General features: G+C 40.6%; 1 protein-coding gene across 1 annotated transcript in view; it reads left to right on the forward strand.

Annotated features, from left to right (window-relative positions):
* Positions 1 to 20,860, forward strand: part of wwc3 (WWC family member 3) — a 51,328-nt gene that overhangs the window by 11,085 nt on the left and 19,383 nt on the right. Inside the window, exons 2-5 of the mRNA XM_012861165.3 lie at positions 12,885 to 12,994; positions 13,305 to 13,505; positions 13,958 to 14,034; positions 15,941 to 16,020. Of these exons, the coding sequence (XP_012716619.2) occupies positions 12,885 to 12,994; positions 13,305 to 13,505; positions 13,958 to 14,034; positions 15,941 to 16,020 (468 nt within the window). The remainder of the gene's footprint in view (positions 1 to 12,884; positions 12,995 to 13,304; positions 13,506 to 13,957; positions 14,035 to 15,940; positions 16,021 to 20,860) is intronic.

The following is a 20,860-nucleotide window of genomic DNA, read 5'->3' on the forward strand; positions in this document are numbered from 1 at the left end:
ACGAAAGAAGCGTACGTCCGATGATTTGGAATGCCTCTGTGTGCAACCGGGAACACAAAAAGTCCTAGGCATTGTTTAGATTCCAAAAATAAACTAAAAGTATGCTCTAATTCACCCGTTTTGTCACGCTGGTAAGCGAAAACAGTACTGTTTTGCCGACCACCGTAACCCGGATGTAGCGTGAAGTGCACCTATCACTGTGCAGCTAGGGCTACTACTCCAGTAGCCCCAAACCCATTCATTTTGGCGATGCTGATTGGCCAAATATTTCTAAATCTTCCCTAGCAACAGTATACGATTGGTTATTTCCCTACACTTGTAGGGCTCCTTGAGTCACAGCCCCACAAGTGTAGAAGAAGAGAAATGATACGTTCTGTTGGAGGAAATGCAGTTAAATGAGAGTCAATTGATAGTCAATTGGTAGAAGTGTTTTAATAATTCTTATTACATGTAGCCACGTACTATTAAGTAAAAACTGACATTAATAATACTATATCTATATATATTTTGACTTTTCCCCTCCGCATTTAGGGAGGGCAGCGCCCGAGCGCCCCCTATGGGCCAGCCGCCACTGGCAAGAAGTCTTTACATCAAACTGAAAGCGACACTAAACTTGATACTGAGCTGTTCCAAACAGGCGGTCGCAAGGCTGCGCGGCATCGCAGTCCCTCTTTGTTCTCACTGATGGGTGTGTGGTGGGAGCCTGCTGGAAAAGAAATGGCTCTAGGTGCTCAGCTAGCTAATCACACATTTTACCATCCATTCCCCCGCTTCGTCCCACTGGCAGAAAGTGTGGGAATTGTAGGAATTTGTCACAAGAAATGTAGGCAATAGGTACGCGCGACTATGAAGGGTAAAACATCCGCAGAGAGTCAGCGCAGCTTACGGTATGCGTACAGTACGCCCAAGTATGTGGGAGCCTTTACTCCGCCCAGTCTCATAATTGGAAAAATGTGCCGAGAGGAGACAATGCCCGGCGAACCAGGAAACGTGCGGGGGTGTGGTCTGGGCTACTAGTGCAAGCAAAAAAAAGATAAACTAACTGAATGCTAAGATAATAATTTGCTAAGCTAATAATTTGCTAATCTATAAATCGATGGGACCACAAAACTCACTATTATTTAAACTCCAGCTCGCTATGGAGTTATAAGATGGAGCAACTTTTATACCCCTCAATGGCAGAGCTACTGACACATCAGTTTCTCCAAGTGACGTCACAAAAACACTTGAACCAGTTGCAATCTTTATTCGAATAATGAAGCATGGGACTTCTTAGATACCACATCATGACTGTTGAGGTTTTTACCTAACAAGAAATATGTACAAAAAAGCTTAGATTTGTTGTTCTTGGAAACAAGGTCAAGTTGCTGTCTTTCAGTCAGCTGTCCTACATTCACTAGCAACATGTGGGGAACGGGCAACACTGTCTTACTCTGTTCTTTGTACAGCTGGAGAAATCAATGGTCACTAAGGATATTTTTTGGTTTGTCATTAGTGGACTTTAATACGTTATAGGTCTAAAAATTGTCCATCATACAGTTTAAACAGTCTGGACCTTTTTAAAGCAAGGTTCTGTCGATTTATCAGTAATTGTTCCTTTTCCCAGTATAAATAGATGTGATGGTAGAATTGTAAACAAATCCTCAGAGTGGCAGAAGACTACTGGCTATTCTGACAATTCCTACAATTAAGATGATTATTAGCAGTTTTAAATAACTCAAATTGTAAACGATAATATTTGAGGGATACAGCAGTACCAAACCAAATTTAAATTCCTAAAGTTTCACAAGAAATTTTGTTAGCTGATCAGTCCACCTCATGAGCTGCAACTCATTTGTCTACTCTAAGACCACCAACAGTGGAGTAAAGATTTTGATATTGCGACAGCATGGAAGAACTATGCTCCTGTAATTTACAAGGTCTTGTTGTTTGGAAATAATCCCAAAAGGCTCACAATCAGCTGTTCAGATGGACTGATGCAGCTTGGAGCCTCCAATGTCAATGTACTCAATGTACTCAATGCCAATTTAGAGTAGTAATGTAGATGCTGATCAACTGAGAAAACGGAGAGAAATGCATGTGGTCTCTTGAAAAGGTTTGAAAGGCAGATGACCATCAGCATGTGTCCCTCAGATATGTACATGCTCAGTTTTAAATTGCTTCTCTGATTTGCCTGCTACAGGTAGGGGAACTATCAGTAAGGATAACACAGAACCTAATTTCCAAAAAAAAAAAAAAAAAAACTCATCCATCTCTTTAGAGCCTTGACATACCTTGATACGAGTAACCTGCCCATGCCTGATCCAAAGTAATGAAGGCAGTTTATTTGGTCCTGTGATAAAATTCTCATCTATGTTTATGTAGGATGGGTAGCCCTCTTTGTGGGAAATTGCAATTGCTGTTAACCAGGTGCCACAACTAGGAAGCTGTTCGGGACGACCCAACCATACCAGGTCTGCTCACTCAGACTCCAGTTTCACATGCCTTTCCCTTGCAGCACTCCGTCGCCAGGCAAAGGGGGGGGGGGGGTCTGTGCAGATAGAAATATCCTCTGGGACAACTCAGAATGGCACAGATTTTTCTAGAACTAGCAAATGTCCCCAACAACTAAATATGTTGGGCTGAGGCACTGCAAGATACAAGCAGACCTCAGAGCATCTCATCCCTCCACAGCTGAACATGCTTGTCATTTTCACATTCAATTTTTCTCCTATTTTAGGCAAAGGCCTCGCTTTCTATCTTTTCTGGGACTGATAGAAGACAGCCAATGTATAAAGTATGGAAATAAAAATATCAGTACCTGCTTTTATGAAAAGTCAGAAATGGTACAAAGTTTCTTTTAAATTGTGTGTGAATTTGCTGGATATGTATATTTATCACTAGTTTCAATGTAACTGTTATAGTTTTGGTAATTATTTTTTATTTTATTTTTATAAAGTTCTGAAACTGATAGAAATGTCCCATCCTGCTGTTCCTACAGTTTACGTTTTATGAGAGGTATAGAGTAATTAACCCCTGTCCTTTGCTGTGCACTGTTACTCGGTTGGCTGAAAAAACGCGTCTTACTTTGTTGTTCTGGTTTGAGAAACAAGAGACAACATTTTTAAAGTTGTTCTTTGGAATATTGTTCATTAAGTAACATTACATTTTAAAATTAGATTTCAAAGTATTAAAAACATTTTTTTTCAAGAATTTAAAATTAAATACCTTTTTTTTTATTATTATTATTGTCTTTGGGTTGTTTAATATTTTTAAACAAATCAACTAAAACCAGACAGCCGCGTGGAAACCCGTCATTCCTAATAATCACTGAAACCACTGTTGAAAAGCTGTGAGCGGTGGTCTGTTGAGCAGACTGCAGCAAGACTAACAAAGCATATTTAACCAGATAATATCTTGTTATACTTCTATTACACACGAAAGGTAAAGTGAAGGGATACTATTCTGCACAATAAGCACTAATATATTTAGCAAGAGCTTATTCTATATTTTTTCTATTTTAGTAGCAGAAGAGTTGGTTACTTATAATTGTGTAAATAATTGAAAGCGTTGTATTTTACATCAAAGTTACTTATACCATGAGAATGTCGTATTTGCTCTTGTCTAGTTTATTACTAACTGAAGTTTTTTTTTTGTTAAATAACCATCTATTTTTTTTCACACAGATCGCTCAGCGTAGTATCATTATCTCACTTTATGTAGGGTGACCAGACATCCCAGTTTTTTGGGGACAGTCCCCATTTTGGATGACCTATCAATGACAAAAGCTGTCCCCAGAAATACCCCCTATTTCAGTGCATCATGATGGAGTAAAAAAGTTTAACACAACAGGAGGTATTTACCCGGTCCTGCTTCTGTCCTGACTTAGTAGAGCTGAGCCGACCCCGCCTTCCCCGCCCCATCGGGGTTTCAGATCAGGCAAAACAAACCAACTCCCAGGCAGAAATTCTGCGGCTTCGTCATCACCCCCCATTGCCTCCCCACTCGACAAAATCAGAGAAGAACCAGATTTCATTAGAGAAATCTGGTTACCTTAACTTTGTCTCACTTTATCCTGTCTGAAAGTTTCAGAGGCAGGATGGGACTTATTTGTGAGGTAGCTTTGTATGTAGTTTGAGTTGAATGTGTTTGTGGAGAATAGCTGGAGTAGCGACAAATATCAACTAGTGATGCTGTTATAACTTACCTGAACCTGCAGTATCAGTCTGCTCTATGTATCCCCGCTGATATCATGACATGGCACCTACAGTTGGCTGTTGTGAACAACCAAACTGAGCGACCTAAGAAGCGAGTATATTAGGCTCCTTCATATACCCCGTTTACACTACCCCTTTTTAACCGTGCCGAGACCAATCCGAGCTCGGTAACCGAGATAACTATCGAGTGTAAATGGAACGCAAACTGAACTGAACCAGACACAACCAGACCGCGCTAAATGCAGCCCAGTTCCAGGGGTGGGCTCGGCCTGGTTTTTCCCTGGCCTGGTTCTCTAATAAAAAAGAGCACATGAGCAGACCGCATCATCTCCGTGCGGTCAGCTGACATTTCAGACATTCATAAAAATACTAGCTTCCCTACCGTGACACGCAGTTTCCAGTGATGATTCTGCTTAGCAGCGTGATGAACCTCAGCTTCTCTCGTTGTTTCCTGTGCTGTAAATCCTTATTAGATGTTCGTTTGTCTTATCCACTTTCCAAAAGCCGACTCCGTTAAGTAAATTCCCCAAAAGTTGCCATCTTCTCCTGACTCTCCGAAAATGACGTATCTCAATTATAACCAAGCATAACTGCCTGAATGTTACTGGCGCCGCCATTTTGATTTGCTTGGTGCTGCCTTCACACCCAGAAAGCAGTAGTACCGCAGATCGTCACTAGGAGGCGAGGAAACTAAGGAACCGAGATAGCATGATGTGTAAACGGTCGTCAGAATCAAGCCGAGCATGGTTAACTGATCCAAGCTAGGTCCGAGCTTGGATCAGTTAACAGGATCAGGTCCTGTATAAAATGGATTCATATTTCAAGTTTACATTTCTCAGCTAAGTATTCCAACAGCAATTCCTGAACAGAAATTGCTGTCAAAGTAAGCGGCTTTAATTTTAGAAATGTTGTTTTCTACTTCTATGTGTTGTGGGGAGTAGTATGCTTGCATATAAGCACAACGTTGCCCTCTACAGTCTAGGAGAATAGTGAGACTTTGGAGGAAAAGCTGCATGGAGCATAAAAGCTGCTTGTGTCCACACGTAACATACATGTGTCAAGCATAAATCAGCCTTAAGGTGGAGGGTCTGTGATGCTTTGGGCTCAATTGCTGGGCCATTAGAATGTTTTACAAGAAAATCTGGTTTCTTTTTTTCCACATGTACTTAATGAGGTGCAAAAAGGGTGGATATTAGCTAACCATCAGCATCAATGTCATGTTGATTGTGTTTTAATATAGTTAAAACTGAAATGTAACTGTCAGTAGCTTAATATTAATTAGTTTTATTTATACCCAATATTGCATGAAATAAAAGAAGATATTGAATGTCAAAAATACCTCCAATAGAGTTTTAAGAAATCAATAGTTGGCAATCATCACCTGGAAACCATTTGAGGCCATTGACCACAAAGCAGTTTGAGATCTAATGCAGCACAGCATCAATCGTAAAAGGCCCTATTTTAATATGGACTATTGAAATGTGGGATATTTCTACATGCATTGGTCATCTAATGAGTCACACAGCCAGCATGGCAGGAATCTTCCTTAATAGTCCCCTTCTAGCACTTACTGTTTAGTTACACTAATCCTGCAGCTGCCGTTATAATGATGGTGTATAAATATAGTTATTATGGAAATCCCTTTATAACCTTAAAAGCCAAAGCCAAGTTAATTTGGTGTTGGCTGTTTCACACTGTCAGCAATCACGAGTTTATTCAGGGTCACTGTGCCAGCCTGACAGGAGGATGACTCAAGTATTTCCCAGAAGCAGCATGGGGTTGATCTGTAAAAGGAGTTTCATAAACCTTTTAATATTAAGAGTCTGTAAGATACTACGTCTCTTGATGATTAGCGTTATATTAGACCGAATAAAGACTGTGTTCTTTAGATGGGTGTCATCTCAAAGCCCTGTCCTGCTGTGTGTACGTCTCTTTAAGAGTCTGCTCTGCAGTGGTTAGAGGCTCTCCCAGGACATGACTTGGAACGCCGACGCCGTTGTCACAAGACTGCGTAACAAACCAAACATTCAGATGCAGAGATTCAGAGCTGTGAGAGGAGGGCATGTTTTTCCCTTCGCCGTCTTTGTCTCTGTAGCTGGGTCAGAGGGTAGTTCAGGATTAAACTCCCTCTGACGTCATGTAGCTTCCCACATCCATGTCTTTCTTCTGAACTTTCCTCTTCTAAGTTCATTTTTCTGTTTTTACCCCAAGAATAGCACTTCCTCTAAAGCCCCTACCGTTCATTCTACTGTTCTCGCTCGCGTCTAAATGTAAATAAAACCTCAAAGCAAAGGTGTTACTGACCCTGCCTGATTGCTTTTTGTTAAAGCATTTACAAGAGCAGTTAGTGTCTGGACGTTTGTTTGCCTTTCACAAACACCCAGAGTAGGAGCAGGTAAGGAGCGTGGCCTTGTTTGCTTTGTGCTGAGGCTCTACTTGTGCGGCTCCTTTTAACCCAGTACTGTCGTGCCACCGGCTGTCTGTCATGGAGTTATTTGAAGCATGTCATCTTTGTTGGCAATCTTTTAAACATTGTTTTAAGAGTCAAAAGAGGTTCTTCAAACCTGAGTGACCTATGGAGAGAAAAAGTTTTTTTTTTTTTTTTTTGGTAATGTGCAGGAGAAATAGAAATGATCTTTGATAGGTTCTTTGGCTAAGTTTGAAACTTTAGACATGGATTATCTTTTTTCTGTGTTCAAATTAGGTTGTTTTCTTTTGTTTCTTTGTTTCACTTCTTTATGTTCAGTAATAAGCAGTCAGATGAGATCAAATCTGGCTTGCCCAAAGGCATTAGACAAAAACTAAGCTATTAATCATCAGAAGATTTTTCTTTTTTACTTTTTTATTTATGGGTCCAAAGAACACGATCCAAATTTGTGGCATTTGTCTGCTGGCAAATGTAACCAACCAGGACATTGTGGTTTTATTTTTGGTAACACAAAACATCAGTGTTTGTGCATAATTGTGAGGTGGAAAGGAAAGTGATACATGGTTTATAAAATTGATTTTGCAAATTCAAACTTGAAACATTTGTCATCAGTTCCCCCTTAATGAATACTTTCTAGAACTACCTTTCGCTCCCGTTACAGTTGCCAGTTCTTCTCTGTACCAGGTTTGGGCATAGAGACGGAAAATTTAGGTCTGGACTTTGACTGGACCCTGACTGGTCCTATTTAAACCATTCCATTGTAGCTCAGCCTGTATGTTTAGAGTTGTGTTGTACCTCTGCCCCAGCCTCATAACGAAATATTTAGGAGGCTGAAAAAGACCTGAGTGACTTGTGCTTATTTCCAACCATCTTCCCTTTAACTCCAACCAGTTTCCCTGTCCCTGCTGAATATAAGCATCGCCCTCATGATACTGCCACTCCAAGTGCGAAAGTGATAATGTTCTAGTTAATGAGCGGTGCTATTTTTTTGGCATCCATAGCCTTTAGCATGTCGGTATAAAAGTTCAGTTTTGGTCTTATCTGATCAGAGCATCGTCTTCCATGTAGTTTCTGTATCCTCTGCATGGCCTCTGGTAAATTCAACACATGACTTCTTATGGTTGTGTTTTAACACTAGTTTTCTTCATGTGGCTCTTCCATAAAAGCTACCTGTATTAGTTGTCCTGTAGACAAATTCTCCTAACTGAGCTTCAGATCCCTGCAGCTCCTCCAGAGTAGCATTGGGCCTGTTGGCTGCTTGTTTAATTAATGCTCTTCATGGTGTAGGTTAAGCTGGATGGCCATGACTTGGTAGGTGTGCCCTACTCTTTCCAGTGTCAGAGAGAGAGCGAGGTGCCGAATGAAATATTGGGCAAAAAAATCTAAATCTCAAAAGCTCATATTACTATATACAATTTTTTTTTTTGGGACCCCTGTCAGTCAGGGGCCCTTGAAATTGTCCTAACCTTTCCCCCCCTATACAACGCCCCTGTCAGATGAAGTGAACGCTGCTCTTTTAAATGTTTGAGGGATGTAGCAGATGCATCCTCTTTCTTCCCCTTTCTAATAGTGCACTACTTGGTGTTTGTCTGTGATGTAAGTCCTTGTAAATTGCTTAGAAGTATGTGATGTGAAATATGAAATATTCAGGGGGTGTCAGTACTTTGCTTTTTATGCAATTCCACCATAACATAATTGTCTTACCCTAACCTACAGCATATTGTGTATTTTAGCAGACTATTTAACTTGAGCAACTTTAAAAACTTCTAAATGATTGAGGAATTGCTGTAAATGAAGACATGAGGTGCAAAACTATTGTCATAACATTCTGCCCTACTGCATTATACCAACTGGAATGTCTAGACCAGACATCACATGTTGAATTTCCCCAAAATGTGTGAAATGCAGAGGGAGTTCATTGAATTTGAAGCCCTGAATGTCTTTGACAAGCCCAACGGATTCATCATGGTGTATGATTCAGCACCGCTCCTTGATACTTTTATTGAAACATCAGACATTTTTATGAGAGTACGCCCTCTTTCATGACGGCCTTTTTTCAGAGCGACTAACGCTGTGTCGTCTTCTAATTTGAATCACCAGCATGTGTCTGAGCGCTGATGGCATTGTGCCTGAAAAGCATTTGGTTGACAAAGAAACGAAAGCGGAAGTAAGATCCAGTGCAGTAAGGGAGGAAAGCCGAAGAGTCTTGTCTCTTGAGGAATGCGGAGAAGAATGCCTCAGCTACTCTCCCATCATTGTACACATATCTCACCAGATTCCAGGCCTCAAGCTTTGACTAGTTGGATCCCCCTGATTAATTGTGATCAATTCCTGGATGTAACGCCATCCTCAAACCTTCTGATAAACAGCATACGTGTGTCTGTCCGTCATAGTACCAACTCCCCCATGTTACTGCTTTGCTTTAGCAAAGCATTAAATAATGTAAGTGTTTTGTATTTAGTCACTACTTGATCACTATTTAGGAATAACATCCTTTTTAATGCACCTTCCATTCAGCCAAAAATAAATAAGGTGTTAAAATATTTAATATAAATTTAAACATGAAACTGTTCTAATTGGAGAAAATCTAATTTTCAGAGGGTTTTTTTCTTTTTAGTTTTTTTTCTTTCTTCTAATCGGCTATTAAAGAACGCTTTCCATGTTACTCGCTGTGTTTGACTGCGTGAAATCACATGCACCAATCAAGCTTTTCCTGGCCAATACCAGCTACTGGTTTTGTTTTGAGGTCTGGCTTGTCTATTGTCTATTCTGATTTAAGACAGTTTAAAAAAAATCCTAAGGATGATGCACAAAAGAGAACAAACGAGCAGTTTTGTTAATGTTTCTACACCGAGTTCCTAGTTTTGATGCCTTTTAATAAATAGTATTTGTTCTGCTGATCACTGAGCAGAGCTGATGTGGTAAATTTCTTAATTGCGATCTCTGGCCCATTTAATGTTTGAGACTGTAGCGTACAGTGCTGTAGTCATAGTTATAAGAATGAGATGCCTGATTTTGAATCGGAACATTATTTCCGTTTTGAAAGGCAGTGCTGTGTTAAGAGAATGTTTCTTTAAAGACGTAAAGCATTTCACTTCGACAAGCATTTGCAAACATGCATATAAATACAAATAAGAAAAGTTCATGTGAAGTCTTTAATATAATGGAAAAGTTTGGATTTGCGATGCAGTTTTATCATTCTGCAAGTCTGGCTAAGTATTAAGGTGATAATTGTACACAAAAATCACAGTTCAGTACGTTTTTGTTACCCTTCCATTGAGTAAGATAAATAAGAATATGTGGTTTTATTTCTTGCTTCATGGAGCAATAAAGAAAGTATAATTTACTTTTAATTTCTAAAATGAATTTGATTTGGTTTTGTTCTAAAACTTAAACAGATGGAATTATGGCACTGAATAGAGATTTGGCGGGATTCTTTTCAATGACTAAAGTAGTAAAAGCAAGTGTTGCCATTGCTTGGACGGCTGGATTATACAACAATATAAACATTTGAAAACGATCAGTGTTGTTTAGACATTTTTTAATAAGAATGTGACCTCATGTAAGAATAAAACATGTTTAAATCACTTGAGTTCTGCTGTTTAAACAACCTAGTGTCCCAGAGGTACCTTTAATACAGAATGCAAGCAGCTGTTTGAAAAATTCCTTCATCAATGGAGATTTCTCTGATTTGCATATCCGGTAGCTATTTGGACATCAGTAGATACTTCCTCGTTTATCTGTGATGTTTACATTAGACTTAAGCTTGTTTCAGGTGAGTAATTCAGATAAGAACTGAGTCAGCTACATGCCATACTGCTGCTGAAACATACTGAGAAGGTTTTGGTTCGTTTCACCTTTCTTTCTCTACAGTAGTTGCATGAGAAACCTTAATGTTCCCAAACAGTGAGTTTAGTGACAGCTGGGAGTCCTTTCTGGTTTGTTTTGGGGTCACTTTTTAAGGTTGCAATACTGAACGTCACATTGATCACTTGGGCCATGAGCACACAGAGCCGGGTCTTTTATACAAGCAAATATCACCCCACATCATGTTTAAAAAAACATATTGTACACACTGTATTTTTTTTTATTTTTTTACGTTTTCGACACAAACCCTCTCAAAAAGACCACCGAACGTTTTTTTTAAGCATGCCAAGTGCGTAAGGGGCTGTGAACCGTAAAGCTAAAACCCAAGTCAGCCAATCAGAATCCTTCTCACCCTTCACATTGAACGGCATTGTGCCTCGGTGGGATTTTGGCACATTTGGCAAAATTGTGCCAAAATCACAGGTCCAGCTGGTACACTGCCCACTAAAACCTTTGTGATCAAATATGCTTCAACCGATTCAGTCCAGATTTGCTGCAGTTATAAAAAGGTTTTTTATGGTGTTTTGCACTGTCTATTTTTTTTTTTAAATACTTGGGTGAGGTTTAAATTATTATTTTTTTTTGTTTCTTTGTTTAATCACCAATAAATCAGACATATTGACAATTGCAATATTAGTTCCACTGGAAAACTATTCTTTTTATGTCTTACCCTGACACAGATACCAAAAGTTTGCATTTACACCTTTATTGCTGTGGAATTGTACTTATATCTGGTGTGTAATTTCAGGCAGAAATTGCTCCTAAAAATCCTCTGGGTTTAAGGGTTTAAGGCTAGCCTGGTTGCAGTAACTAAATTTGCTGTTGATTGAGACTCCTGGATAGGTGTTGAAACGTCTTCAGAAAAAAATGAGCGAAACTGTTGCAATGACCCAGATAACCGAGAACTCGCACAGGTATGTCTCGCTTTTGTTTTTTTTGTTGTATACCATGATACCTTAACATAACAGCTACCTAATTGTGAAATAATGTCTGGTATGCCCTGTGCAACTTTTGGCCATTGTAGATGAAAGATGAGGACTATGGGAAGAGTCTTTGGTCGTGGCTCTAAATCTGCAGTCTAGCGTCGTACAGCGATGCAGGTCCCAGGACGGCCGTTGTTAGCGTCTTGCGTCCAAACATGACCTTTGATCAATATCTGACGGTGTCAAATATTTAGAATGAAAATCTCAGTGACGGCTCTTACGGCCGAAGTCTAATCAGAGCAGGTTCTGCACTGCGCTGCCCCCAAATAAAGGAAAAAATTTATACGTTTTGAATTTGTGAATCCATTCTTGTCAGGCATAACCTGTCCTGTTTGCTCTGATCAGCCGTGAACGGGTGCATCTTCATCAGCTGAGTGCATGTCGGATTGCACAGCAGTCACAGCCTGGAGATTTGTTATTGTGCTAGCCTAGACCAAGACTGAAAAATCATTTGGACCGTATTTTATCTTCCTGTGTTTTTTTTTTTTTTTTTTTGCCTGCAGCTAATGTTGATGCACTGAAATGCAACATTTTGGCAAAAAAATTTTTTTTTTTCAGTTTATGAAAGGACATAATTAAACTGATTCATCCTAAGGGAACTGTTTCATTTATTACTGGGCTATTTTTATTAAACTTTTTTGGTTTTGTTTCAGAAGGATTTGGGATTGAAGAGTAGAGCCTGGGGCTGAACAGCTGACCTTTTTTTATTTTATTTTTATTTTTTAATGATAAATCCAGCTGCTGCTGAAGATGGATGGCAGACACTGATAAACTGGCTAATTGTTGTACGTCGTAAGCAATTTAGCACTAAATGGTGATCGTACAATGTGCATATGTCAAACTAGATGGCCTACCAAAGATTATTGAATCCACGTTGCACAGTGTGTCATGGAACACTTATAAGACTCTAATAAAATTGCTAAAATCGCACAGCGTAAGAAGGCCATAAGGCAATCTTACTGGCCCATGCCTTTTCACCAGCATGATGAATTCCTGCTAGTTGTCTTCTATTAGAAGCTGTGAAATTATAGCTGAACTTACTGGTTCAACATGTGCACAATTGTTTACTCTTTGTTTTTATCTCCTCTAGTAACAGAGCAAACCTTATTTACATAATAAATGAGGCAGAAAACCCTGCAGGCTTCATGATACTAACAGGAAAAATTACATAATGAGGGGGAAAAAAACATGTTTTTAGTTTGATGCTTCCCTGTTGCTGTGTGCATCATTGTGGCAAAAGCCTCAGTTTTAAAGGGCTGAAAGTGTGCTTCACTATCCATTAGAGCTTAAGGAAAAAGCAGTTTTTTGATTTGTGTGTGTGTGTGTGTGAAACAACGTGCAAGATGGGTAATATATCAGCTAAATTTTTCTGTTTTTGTAGCTGGGCTAAATCATTTTCTTTCATTCCAGGATTACGAAACCGCTAACGTTTGCCGACTGTGTTGGTGATGAGCTGCCTCTGGGGTGGGAGGAGGTTTACGACCAGCAAGTGGGAGTTTACTACATCGACCACATTAACAGTGAGTACATCTCAGGCCTTTGCTCTCCACAGCCCAGCGTAATTTTAGAGAAACTGAAGGCAGGTTATATCACAACTGGTAATCTGCCATAAGGTGGACAAGGGGGGGCCCTGCAGAGGACAGTGAGGGGAGACGAAAGGCTCACTGAAGTCTTCCTACATCTTGTCCAGGATTATTTTGAAATTGATTCCAATGAAACAATGGAAATGTATGTTTTTTTTTTTTTAAATGTTAATTACTAGGAAGTGTAGAGTTTTGGACTAATGCTACCAAAAACATTGATGAACCTCCTCCTTCTTGTATGTGTCAGAAACCACCCAGATTGAGAACCCGCGGACACAATGGCGCCAGGAGCAGGAGCGCATGTTGAAGGAGTACCTTGTGGTGGCCCAGGAGGCCCTCAACGCCAAGAAGGAGATGTACCTGGTCAAGCAGCAGCGACTGGAGCTGGCTCAGCAGGAAATGCTGCTATTAGACGAGCTCTCTGGGGACAACCACTCCATCACCAGCAGTAAGGCTCAATGTCTACCTTCTGACTGTATGCATTGCCCAACCCTATGTAAGATGGGAGGGAGAGAATGGAGGGGTGAGAAAGGAATGCATCCAAGGATCCCATGTGAACAAACCCTGACCTGGGCTGTCCTAATCATCTGGCCTGGACATGCTACACTGCTGACGTCTCCTCACGCACTGGTGGGGGGGGGGGATGCAGAGCTATAGAAATTCTTCCAAATCCTCATTCTTTCCTCACTCCACCCTCTTTTTTTTTTAACACCTCCACCCAGCTCACCCTGTGACTCCAGCCAGCTGTCGCACACAAAGCATCCAGGGGGCATCAGCTTCCAGCAAAGACCTGGAAACGATACTGGATCCTTCTCAAACCTCCCTATCATAGCTTACTCTTAAAAGCATAAATACTGACTGAGAACACCTCTCTCTGTTGCTTTTTCTTTGTGTTTGCAGCTTTTTCCGGCTCGTCTTCAAGTGCGAAATACGACCCTGATCAAATCAAAGTGGAAATAGCCTGTAAACGAGAACGGGTAAGTTGTTATCGAGGGAGAACAATGGGCTTTTGGTGAGGGGCCCTTTTGGACTGAGAGGGGGGGGCTGGGGTGTGGCCCCTACAGGATACTGTGGCTCTGGCCTGGGGCCTCAGAGGACAAGGGTGAGACCATCATCAAAGGGTCAGGGAGAGGATACGGCAAGGACTCACAGGGCAAGGTTGGACATTACTCTGATCGGTCACATGGGTGAGGGCATTTCCTGGATCAGGGTCATTTTAAATCAAAGTGCTAGGCTGAAAAGTTGAGTAAGGTTCTAGTTTGCTTCAGTTGACAGATTTCCACAGTATCAGAACAAAGTCAAAACAATCCCCTGATGACAAAGAAATCCCAGATTTCATAATCATACAAGTTATAGTTACTATTTTTACAATCTTCGACAGGGCGTGTTGTCAGATGTTCAGTTTTTACTAATTTAGGCTTTCAGTTGGTTACATTTTTCAGAGAGATGCATCAATCAGTCTCTCGGAAATTGAAATTGGCCCATTTCCTTGATTAGCTCGGATTGGTGATCAGCAAGTCAAATAGTGAAAATCAGATCTATTTTGCCCTTCATTAAATGCCTCAAAACCAAGAACTCCCACCGGTCTGATCTGTCAATGGCATCAATGGTCAGGTCTCGCCTCCAAGAAAAAAGAAAATGACCATCAAGGAAAAGTCTGACCGTGTCTCTACATTTTACCATAAACTAACCTCTTTTAAACATATTTGTTTTATAGAGGAATAACTACGTAGGTAAGGGATAAGAAACCTGAAAATATCAGATTGAAGACTCAAATGAGACGTCATTAACATCTAATGGAGAACATATCAGGGAAGTGGGGATGATCCTATTCCAAGTATCAGATAAGGACTTCTTTAATAGATCCCAATAGGTTGTGGCAGGAAGCTGTGTATCTGGAGAGAGAGTAGGGACAAAACGACCTCTTGAGCTCCATTCACTGTCCTCTGCAGGTCTTCTTTTCTGCTTTATTGCAGCCGGAGTACCACACAGGCATGGGCCTATCAGGCCATTTTGTAACGAGTAAAAATCCCAGTGTTTCACAATATACCAATATTTACACAAGCATTTAATACAAAAACGTATTGTGTGATCTGCTCATTTTTGTTCAACACAGAACCACTGATTATTTCTACTGCAGCAAAATGAACATGTTAGTTAAAATATGGAATAAAAACCCACTAAATTTAGTAGATTAAGTTTTTGAGCGTTTAATGCGTGATGTGTTATAGTGCTTGTCCATGTGGGCTAGTGTTACTTTAACCATCTGGCGTCCCCTAGACATTTTGTTGTATTTTGAATTTTTTAGTGCTTAAATCTGGCAGAATTTATTAAAAATAGGCTAAAATTTGTTTAGGAAGTATATATTAGATTAAAAAAAATTATCGTATTTGGTGAATGGGCTGTGCTCCAGGTAGCTGGACATGACTCCAGTCACGCCAGCTCTCTTCTGTCTCATGACTTATAGAAACACTGACGGATGATGGCTCAGAAAAACGCTACTAAATTTGTTAGTTCCAATATTTATTTATTTTTCTTCTGGGTTTCCTGGTGAGCTAAACCAATGCTGAAAACACAATTTAAAAAAACAAGCAGCACCAAATTATTTTCCTATTTCGTTCGGATGCGATTTTTGAGGACGCTTTAAAACCATGGGACCTTATTCAGCTGCCGTTCGTCACGGTCAAGGTTCTGCAATTTAGCCCAAAACCTTCTCATGAGAGAAGCCCCCGGTGTGTGATCCAGCGTGGGTCTACCTCTGTAATAACATAGCTGAGCATTCCTCTATGCCAATACTCATGACTAAGCAGATTTGTCGGGGCAACGGTGGTGAGTGAAGCCCATTGTGCACCATGGTAACCCGGCGCTCGCTTGTGTCCGCAGCTCTCCAGACTGAAGCAGGAGCTGGCCCAGGTGAAGCAGGAGCTGCAGTATAAGGAAATGGGAGTGGAGACCCTGCAGGAGTGAGTGTTCCTCTGCTTCTTTGTGTGTGTGTGTGTGTGTGTGTGTGTGTGTGTGTGTGTGTGTGTGTGTGTGTGTGTGTCCCGGTCCACCCTTCCTCCCATGGCCAACCTTCTCCTTCCTACACTTGGCCCGACTGCTCCCCACCCAGCAGCCTCTTCCCTCTTTTATTCCCTCTGTTTGGTCCCGTCCTCAGACTCCAGCTTGATCTGTCTCTTTGTGCTTCGCTGTTTCTTTCCCTGCGCTTCCTGTTTTAAGCTAGAAGTGACCCTTTTAACAAATAAAACACCCTTTAAACTTGTTTCTTTCATCAGATTTCTAACGATGCACTTTTGACCAAGTTGTCGTTCGCATTCTTTTGTTTCCTCTCGTTCTCGTGTTGCTTTCAGACACATACACAAGGCATCTGTCTGTGCTGGGAAGATTTCTGAGCCATTCCAAATTTCATGTTAGAAATAGAAGCTCCACCTCTGTGAGCGAGAGGGGAAAAAAGAGCTTTTGAGAAAAGCCAAATGGAGGGAGGCTTTTTTTTTTTTTTTTTTTTTTTGATGGAAAAGGGGACTCCACCTCAGGAAGAGGATGCACCAGTGGAGTGCAGGGAGCCAAGGCTCAGCCTGGAGAGGAAGTTGTTCCATGGAGGGACGAGGAGGAGGAGGAGGAGGAGGATGGGGGGAGGTGTGGGCTCCAAAGCAGTTTAAAAAACACAGAGATATCTGGCAGCAAATTCCTCAGCACTTCCTGAGTCCTGGCAAAGAGTTCCTTATCTCTTAGATAATATGCGACTCAAGTGATTCCCAGAATAGCCAGGAGAATACACAGCTTGCAAAAAAAAAAAAAAAACACTGGCGTGCCCCCATCTCGGAGCGTTCTGATGTGTATACGTGCTCGTAGGCGTGTTTGTGACTTTGTTTGCGGGTGCGTGCGTGTCCCATTGTTCTCCGTGGATTGGTAGGGCTGAGAACAGGGGTGACCCGTCAGGCTGTTGTTGTGTTGTTGTTTTTTCTAGTTAATCTTGGCTGTGGTCAGCAATAAAGCAAATTGTTCTCTATATCAGATAAACCGATTAACAGTCTCTGGTGTACACCCCCCCCCCCCCCACCACCATCAATTTATTGTAACTACAACCCTAAAAGACATCAGGAGTTGGAGCCAGACTGTATTTTCTAGTCGTCTTTGTGCCACTCTATTATCTTCACACGTTTCTGAAATGCTGCTCATGCCAACCGACACCCTGCTCGATTGCTGTCATACCTCAGCAGACTGAAGGAAATGTGAGCGTATTTGCTGTTCAACAGAACATTGGGAGGGGGGGAGGGGGGTTGGCACAGAGTAGCAATTTTTTTTTGTTGCTGGGCGTATAAAACCTACAACCTCCCAAGATCCACCAGTGGGTTGGGGAGAGAGACAAAGCCGAGCTTGTGTTTTGCTTTTTTTTTGGGGGGGGGGGGGGGGGTGGTTGAGGTGGATGAACAGCACCTGCTGTTGAAGGAGAGTGAACGAAGGCTTCGGCCAGAGACAGGAGACACCTCGCCCTAGGCCTACCGATGCCACGCCCTTCCTACCTCACCACCGTCACACAGTGCCTTACAAAACTTTCACTCACCTTGAATTTGGATGTAGTTCATTGGGATTTTATGTGGTAGAGCAACACAGAATGGCGCACAACTGTTAAGTGGAGGGAAAGTAATGCCTGTTTTTATTAATAATAATCTACAAAGTATGCCATGTATCTGTATTCTGCCTCTTGGAAAAAAGAAAAAAGCTTTCCACACTGCAGTTTTTTACTTGAAACTCTTAATTTTCTTTCCACTTCACAGTTATGATTTAACATTAGAAAATGTGAGAAAGTTCAAGGGCTATGAAATCGTTTTGTACGTGTGCGCAGACGGAGCATTACAGGACAGTTGGTTTAATTTTTCAAGACTGAATCATATCCTGTCAGCACATTCATTTCAGTGAGCTTGCTCTAGGCATGAAAATCATATTTAACTGATTTACTAATCAGGGACAACAAAAATATATCTGAACATTGAAGCAAAATGTCACATCTGGCGTCTCATGACTGAAACTGACCGCAACCGAAAAAAAACAATTGGGTTGTTGATGAATAATACCTCCCACAGAAATTCTTTAGATCTGAAGCGTGTACAGTTTTGTTTTGTTTTTTCCAGTTGCTTTTCACAGAATTAGTGAGTTTTACTTAAAGAAATCTTATTAAATCAAATTAGATTTGATTGAACTGTACTTTAAAATAAAATAAAACGGATACAGTTTAAAAATATATATTCCTTCCTTAATCACATTAAGGTTTTAAATGATGTCATTATCTAATTTTAGGATTGGGTAAGACACAATCTTAGCATAAGGAGGAGATATAACAGGATGAGTTCTCTTGCCGGCAAAAACAAGTTAGGCCACTTTCACACTGTTTCCCATATTGTTATGTATGACAGTCTTTTAAAAACCCACATTGTGGGGGTCTTAAGGTGAAGAAGGGAGTCACTTTTTGTCGAACATCAAGTCCTGGAATGTCTTAAAGTATCTGAGACATTTTTGATTCACCACCATTTCATATAATGGTTTTACTGGGATTAAGAATATAACATTCAGTGATGAAATGCATCTGGATGGGATCTGCTACTTGTACAAGCCGTCAGCATGTCTTTTTATTCTTTTATATATTTAAGTATCAGTTGATCATCTGGATATGAAAGTTTAATGTTTTATTTAGCTGCAAGTGGTCGAATATTAATTCAATCAGGAAGTAGGCGAGGCTGCCGTCAGTTGCTTCAAGCATTTAGCATGTTGGGATGAGTGACTCTTCATCAGTGCAGACAGATTAATGCCATCTGGTTGTTATTTTGACTTTGGAGTTGGACTTGAGTTAATTCCTTAGCCTCTGTGCAGTAAATACTGTTTCACAAAGTATTTTCTCCTTCACAGATTTCATTTGTTTGAGATTTTTTGTCACACATAAATGTTTTAGATCATTTACCTTATTCCAATATAAGACGAGCATAACCAGAGAAAATGCAACAAAAACTTGATTTCGTTCAATAAATAAAAAAAGCTATCCAAACCAACCTGGCCCTATGTGAAGATATAATTATACCCCTTGTTAAAGCATAGATAACTATACTTAACTGTATTTTAGGTGTATTTCACCTTCCACACCCAGTCCTGAATACTGCCAGACCAGTAGAGTAAAGAAATCATCTACATGGCACGTGTCTGAAAATATCCAATACACTAAAAACCAAAACATCATTCACCGATCTAAAGAAATTTAGGATCAGATGATCTTGAATTTATCCAGCTTGTAGAACTCATTTATCTGTCTGGATAGTTGTATAGCCATCTCCAAGGCCCTGAGACTCAAGCAACCCACAGTGAAAATTGAGAAGAGATTGAATGTAGTGAAGATGCTGAGGAATAACTGGCCTACCAATATTACTCCAAGAGCACAACAATGATTTTCAAGTAGCCTAGTCAAAGTCCAGACTGAGATCTGATTGAAATGCTCTGAGTTTACCTTAAATATGCTGTTCATGTTTGAAAACCCCTCCTTGAGGCAGGATTAAAGCAACTCTCCAAAGAGTGGGCCAAACTTTTCCAGTGAAGCAAAAGACTTGATGTCACACTGCAAAAACGAAACTAAAAATAAGTAACATGTTCTTAAAATTAGTGTTTTTGTCCTAGATTTGAGCAGGTAAATAAGATTATCTGCCAATGGAATGAGTATTTTGACCCCTAAAATAAGATAATTAGATCTACTGCACTTGAAATAAGATGATGGAGATGAGTTGTTCCTATTTTAAGAGCAAAAATCTTATTCTATTGGCAGATCATCTTATTTACCTGCTCAAATCAAGGAAAGATACACTCATTTTAAGAACATTTTACTTATTTTTAGTTCCGTTTTTGCAGTGCAGTTGTTGCTGGGGGTGGCACAGGTAGCTGTTAGGTAGGCAACGTTGATCCCACAGAATTTTATGACGTATCCAAACCTGGTTTAGACAGCCTGGTTTCCTTTGTCATATAATTACACATGCTACATATCAGACATGTATGAAGGGAAGGCTGGAGCATCTAAGCACCTAAGGCAGCATATTTATGTTTGTAGCTGGAGATATCAAGCACCCAGATTGCTTACATGGATAAGCTGACAGTACGGCACTGATTGTTTTATGTTAGTAAAGTTTGTCAACCGACCAACCAGGATGAAGGTGGTAGTTTGGTGCAGAACAAAATCATGCCGCAGTCGAGTCAGGTTCTGTGACAAATCGGCCTGCAGCTGCTGTAACTAGCCTTGGAGATTTGGCAGAACAGCAATTTCTTGATTGGGAAACGTTCATGAGACTTAGGTGGCCATGGGAGGACCTCACCATGGTGCAAGTAGTTCACAGAGACACATGTGATGTGCAGGTTGCCCTTGTTGAGGGAGTTCACCAGAGAGCTGTGAGTAAGACATGCAGATCCAAGACGTCACTGATGGTTTGCTGTGCTATCAGTGTGCAAATTACTGTCAGAGGTCATGCCTTACAGCTCCCCACACCACAATGCTACAGCTAATAGGTTTCTGCAACAACCTTGGCGCTACAGTATTTGGGCACAGTGGCTAAGTGGGCTGATACAGAATGGACATGATATGATGCGTCTCTTTAAAGGCATTTAGCTACATAATATGCTTATAAAGACCAAAAACCGTTTGATCATGATAAAATAAGGCTATATACACCAAGCCCCCATCCTTTTTTTGAGCTTAAGAATTATTTGCTCTGGGACGCGATTAACAAATGTAAACAAACGTGGCGCCATCTAGCGACAGTATCGCAGAACTAT

This window comes from Fundulus heteroclitus, chromosome 9, assembly GCF_011125445.2.
Source record: "Fundulus heteroclitus isolate FHET01 chromosome 9, MU-UCD_Fhet_4.1, whole genome shotgun sequence".
Classification (NCBI taxonomy): domain Eukaryota; kingdom Metazoa; phylum Chordata; class Actinopteri; order Cyprinodontiformes; family Fundulidae; genus Fundulus; species Fundulus heteroclitus.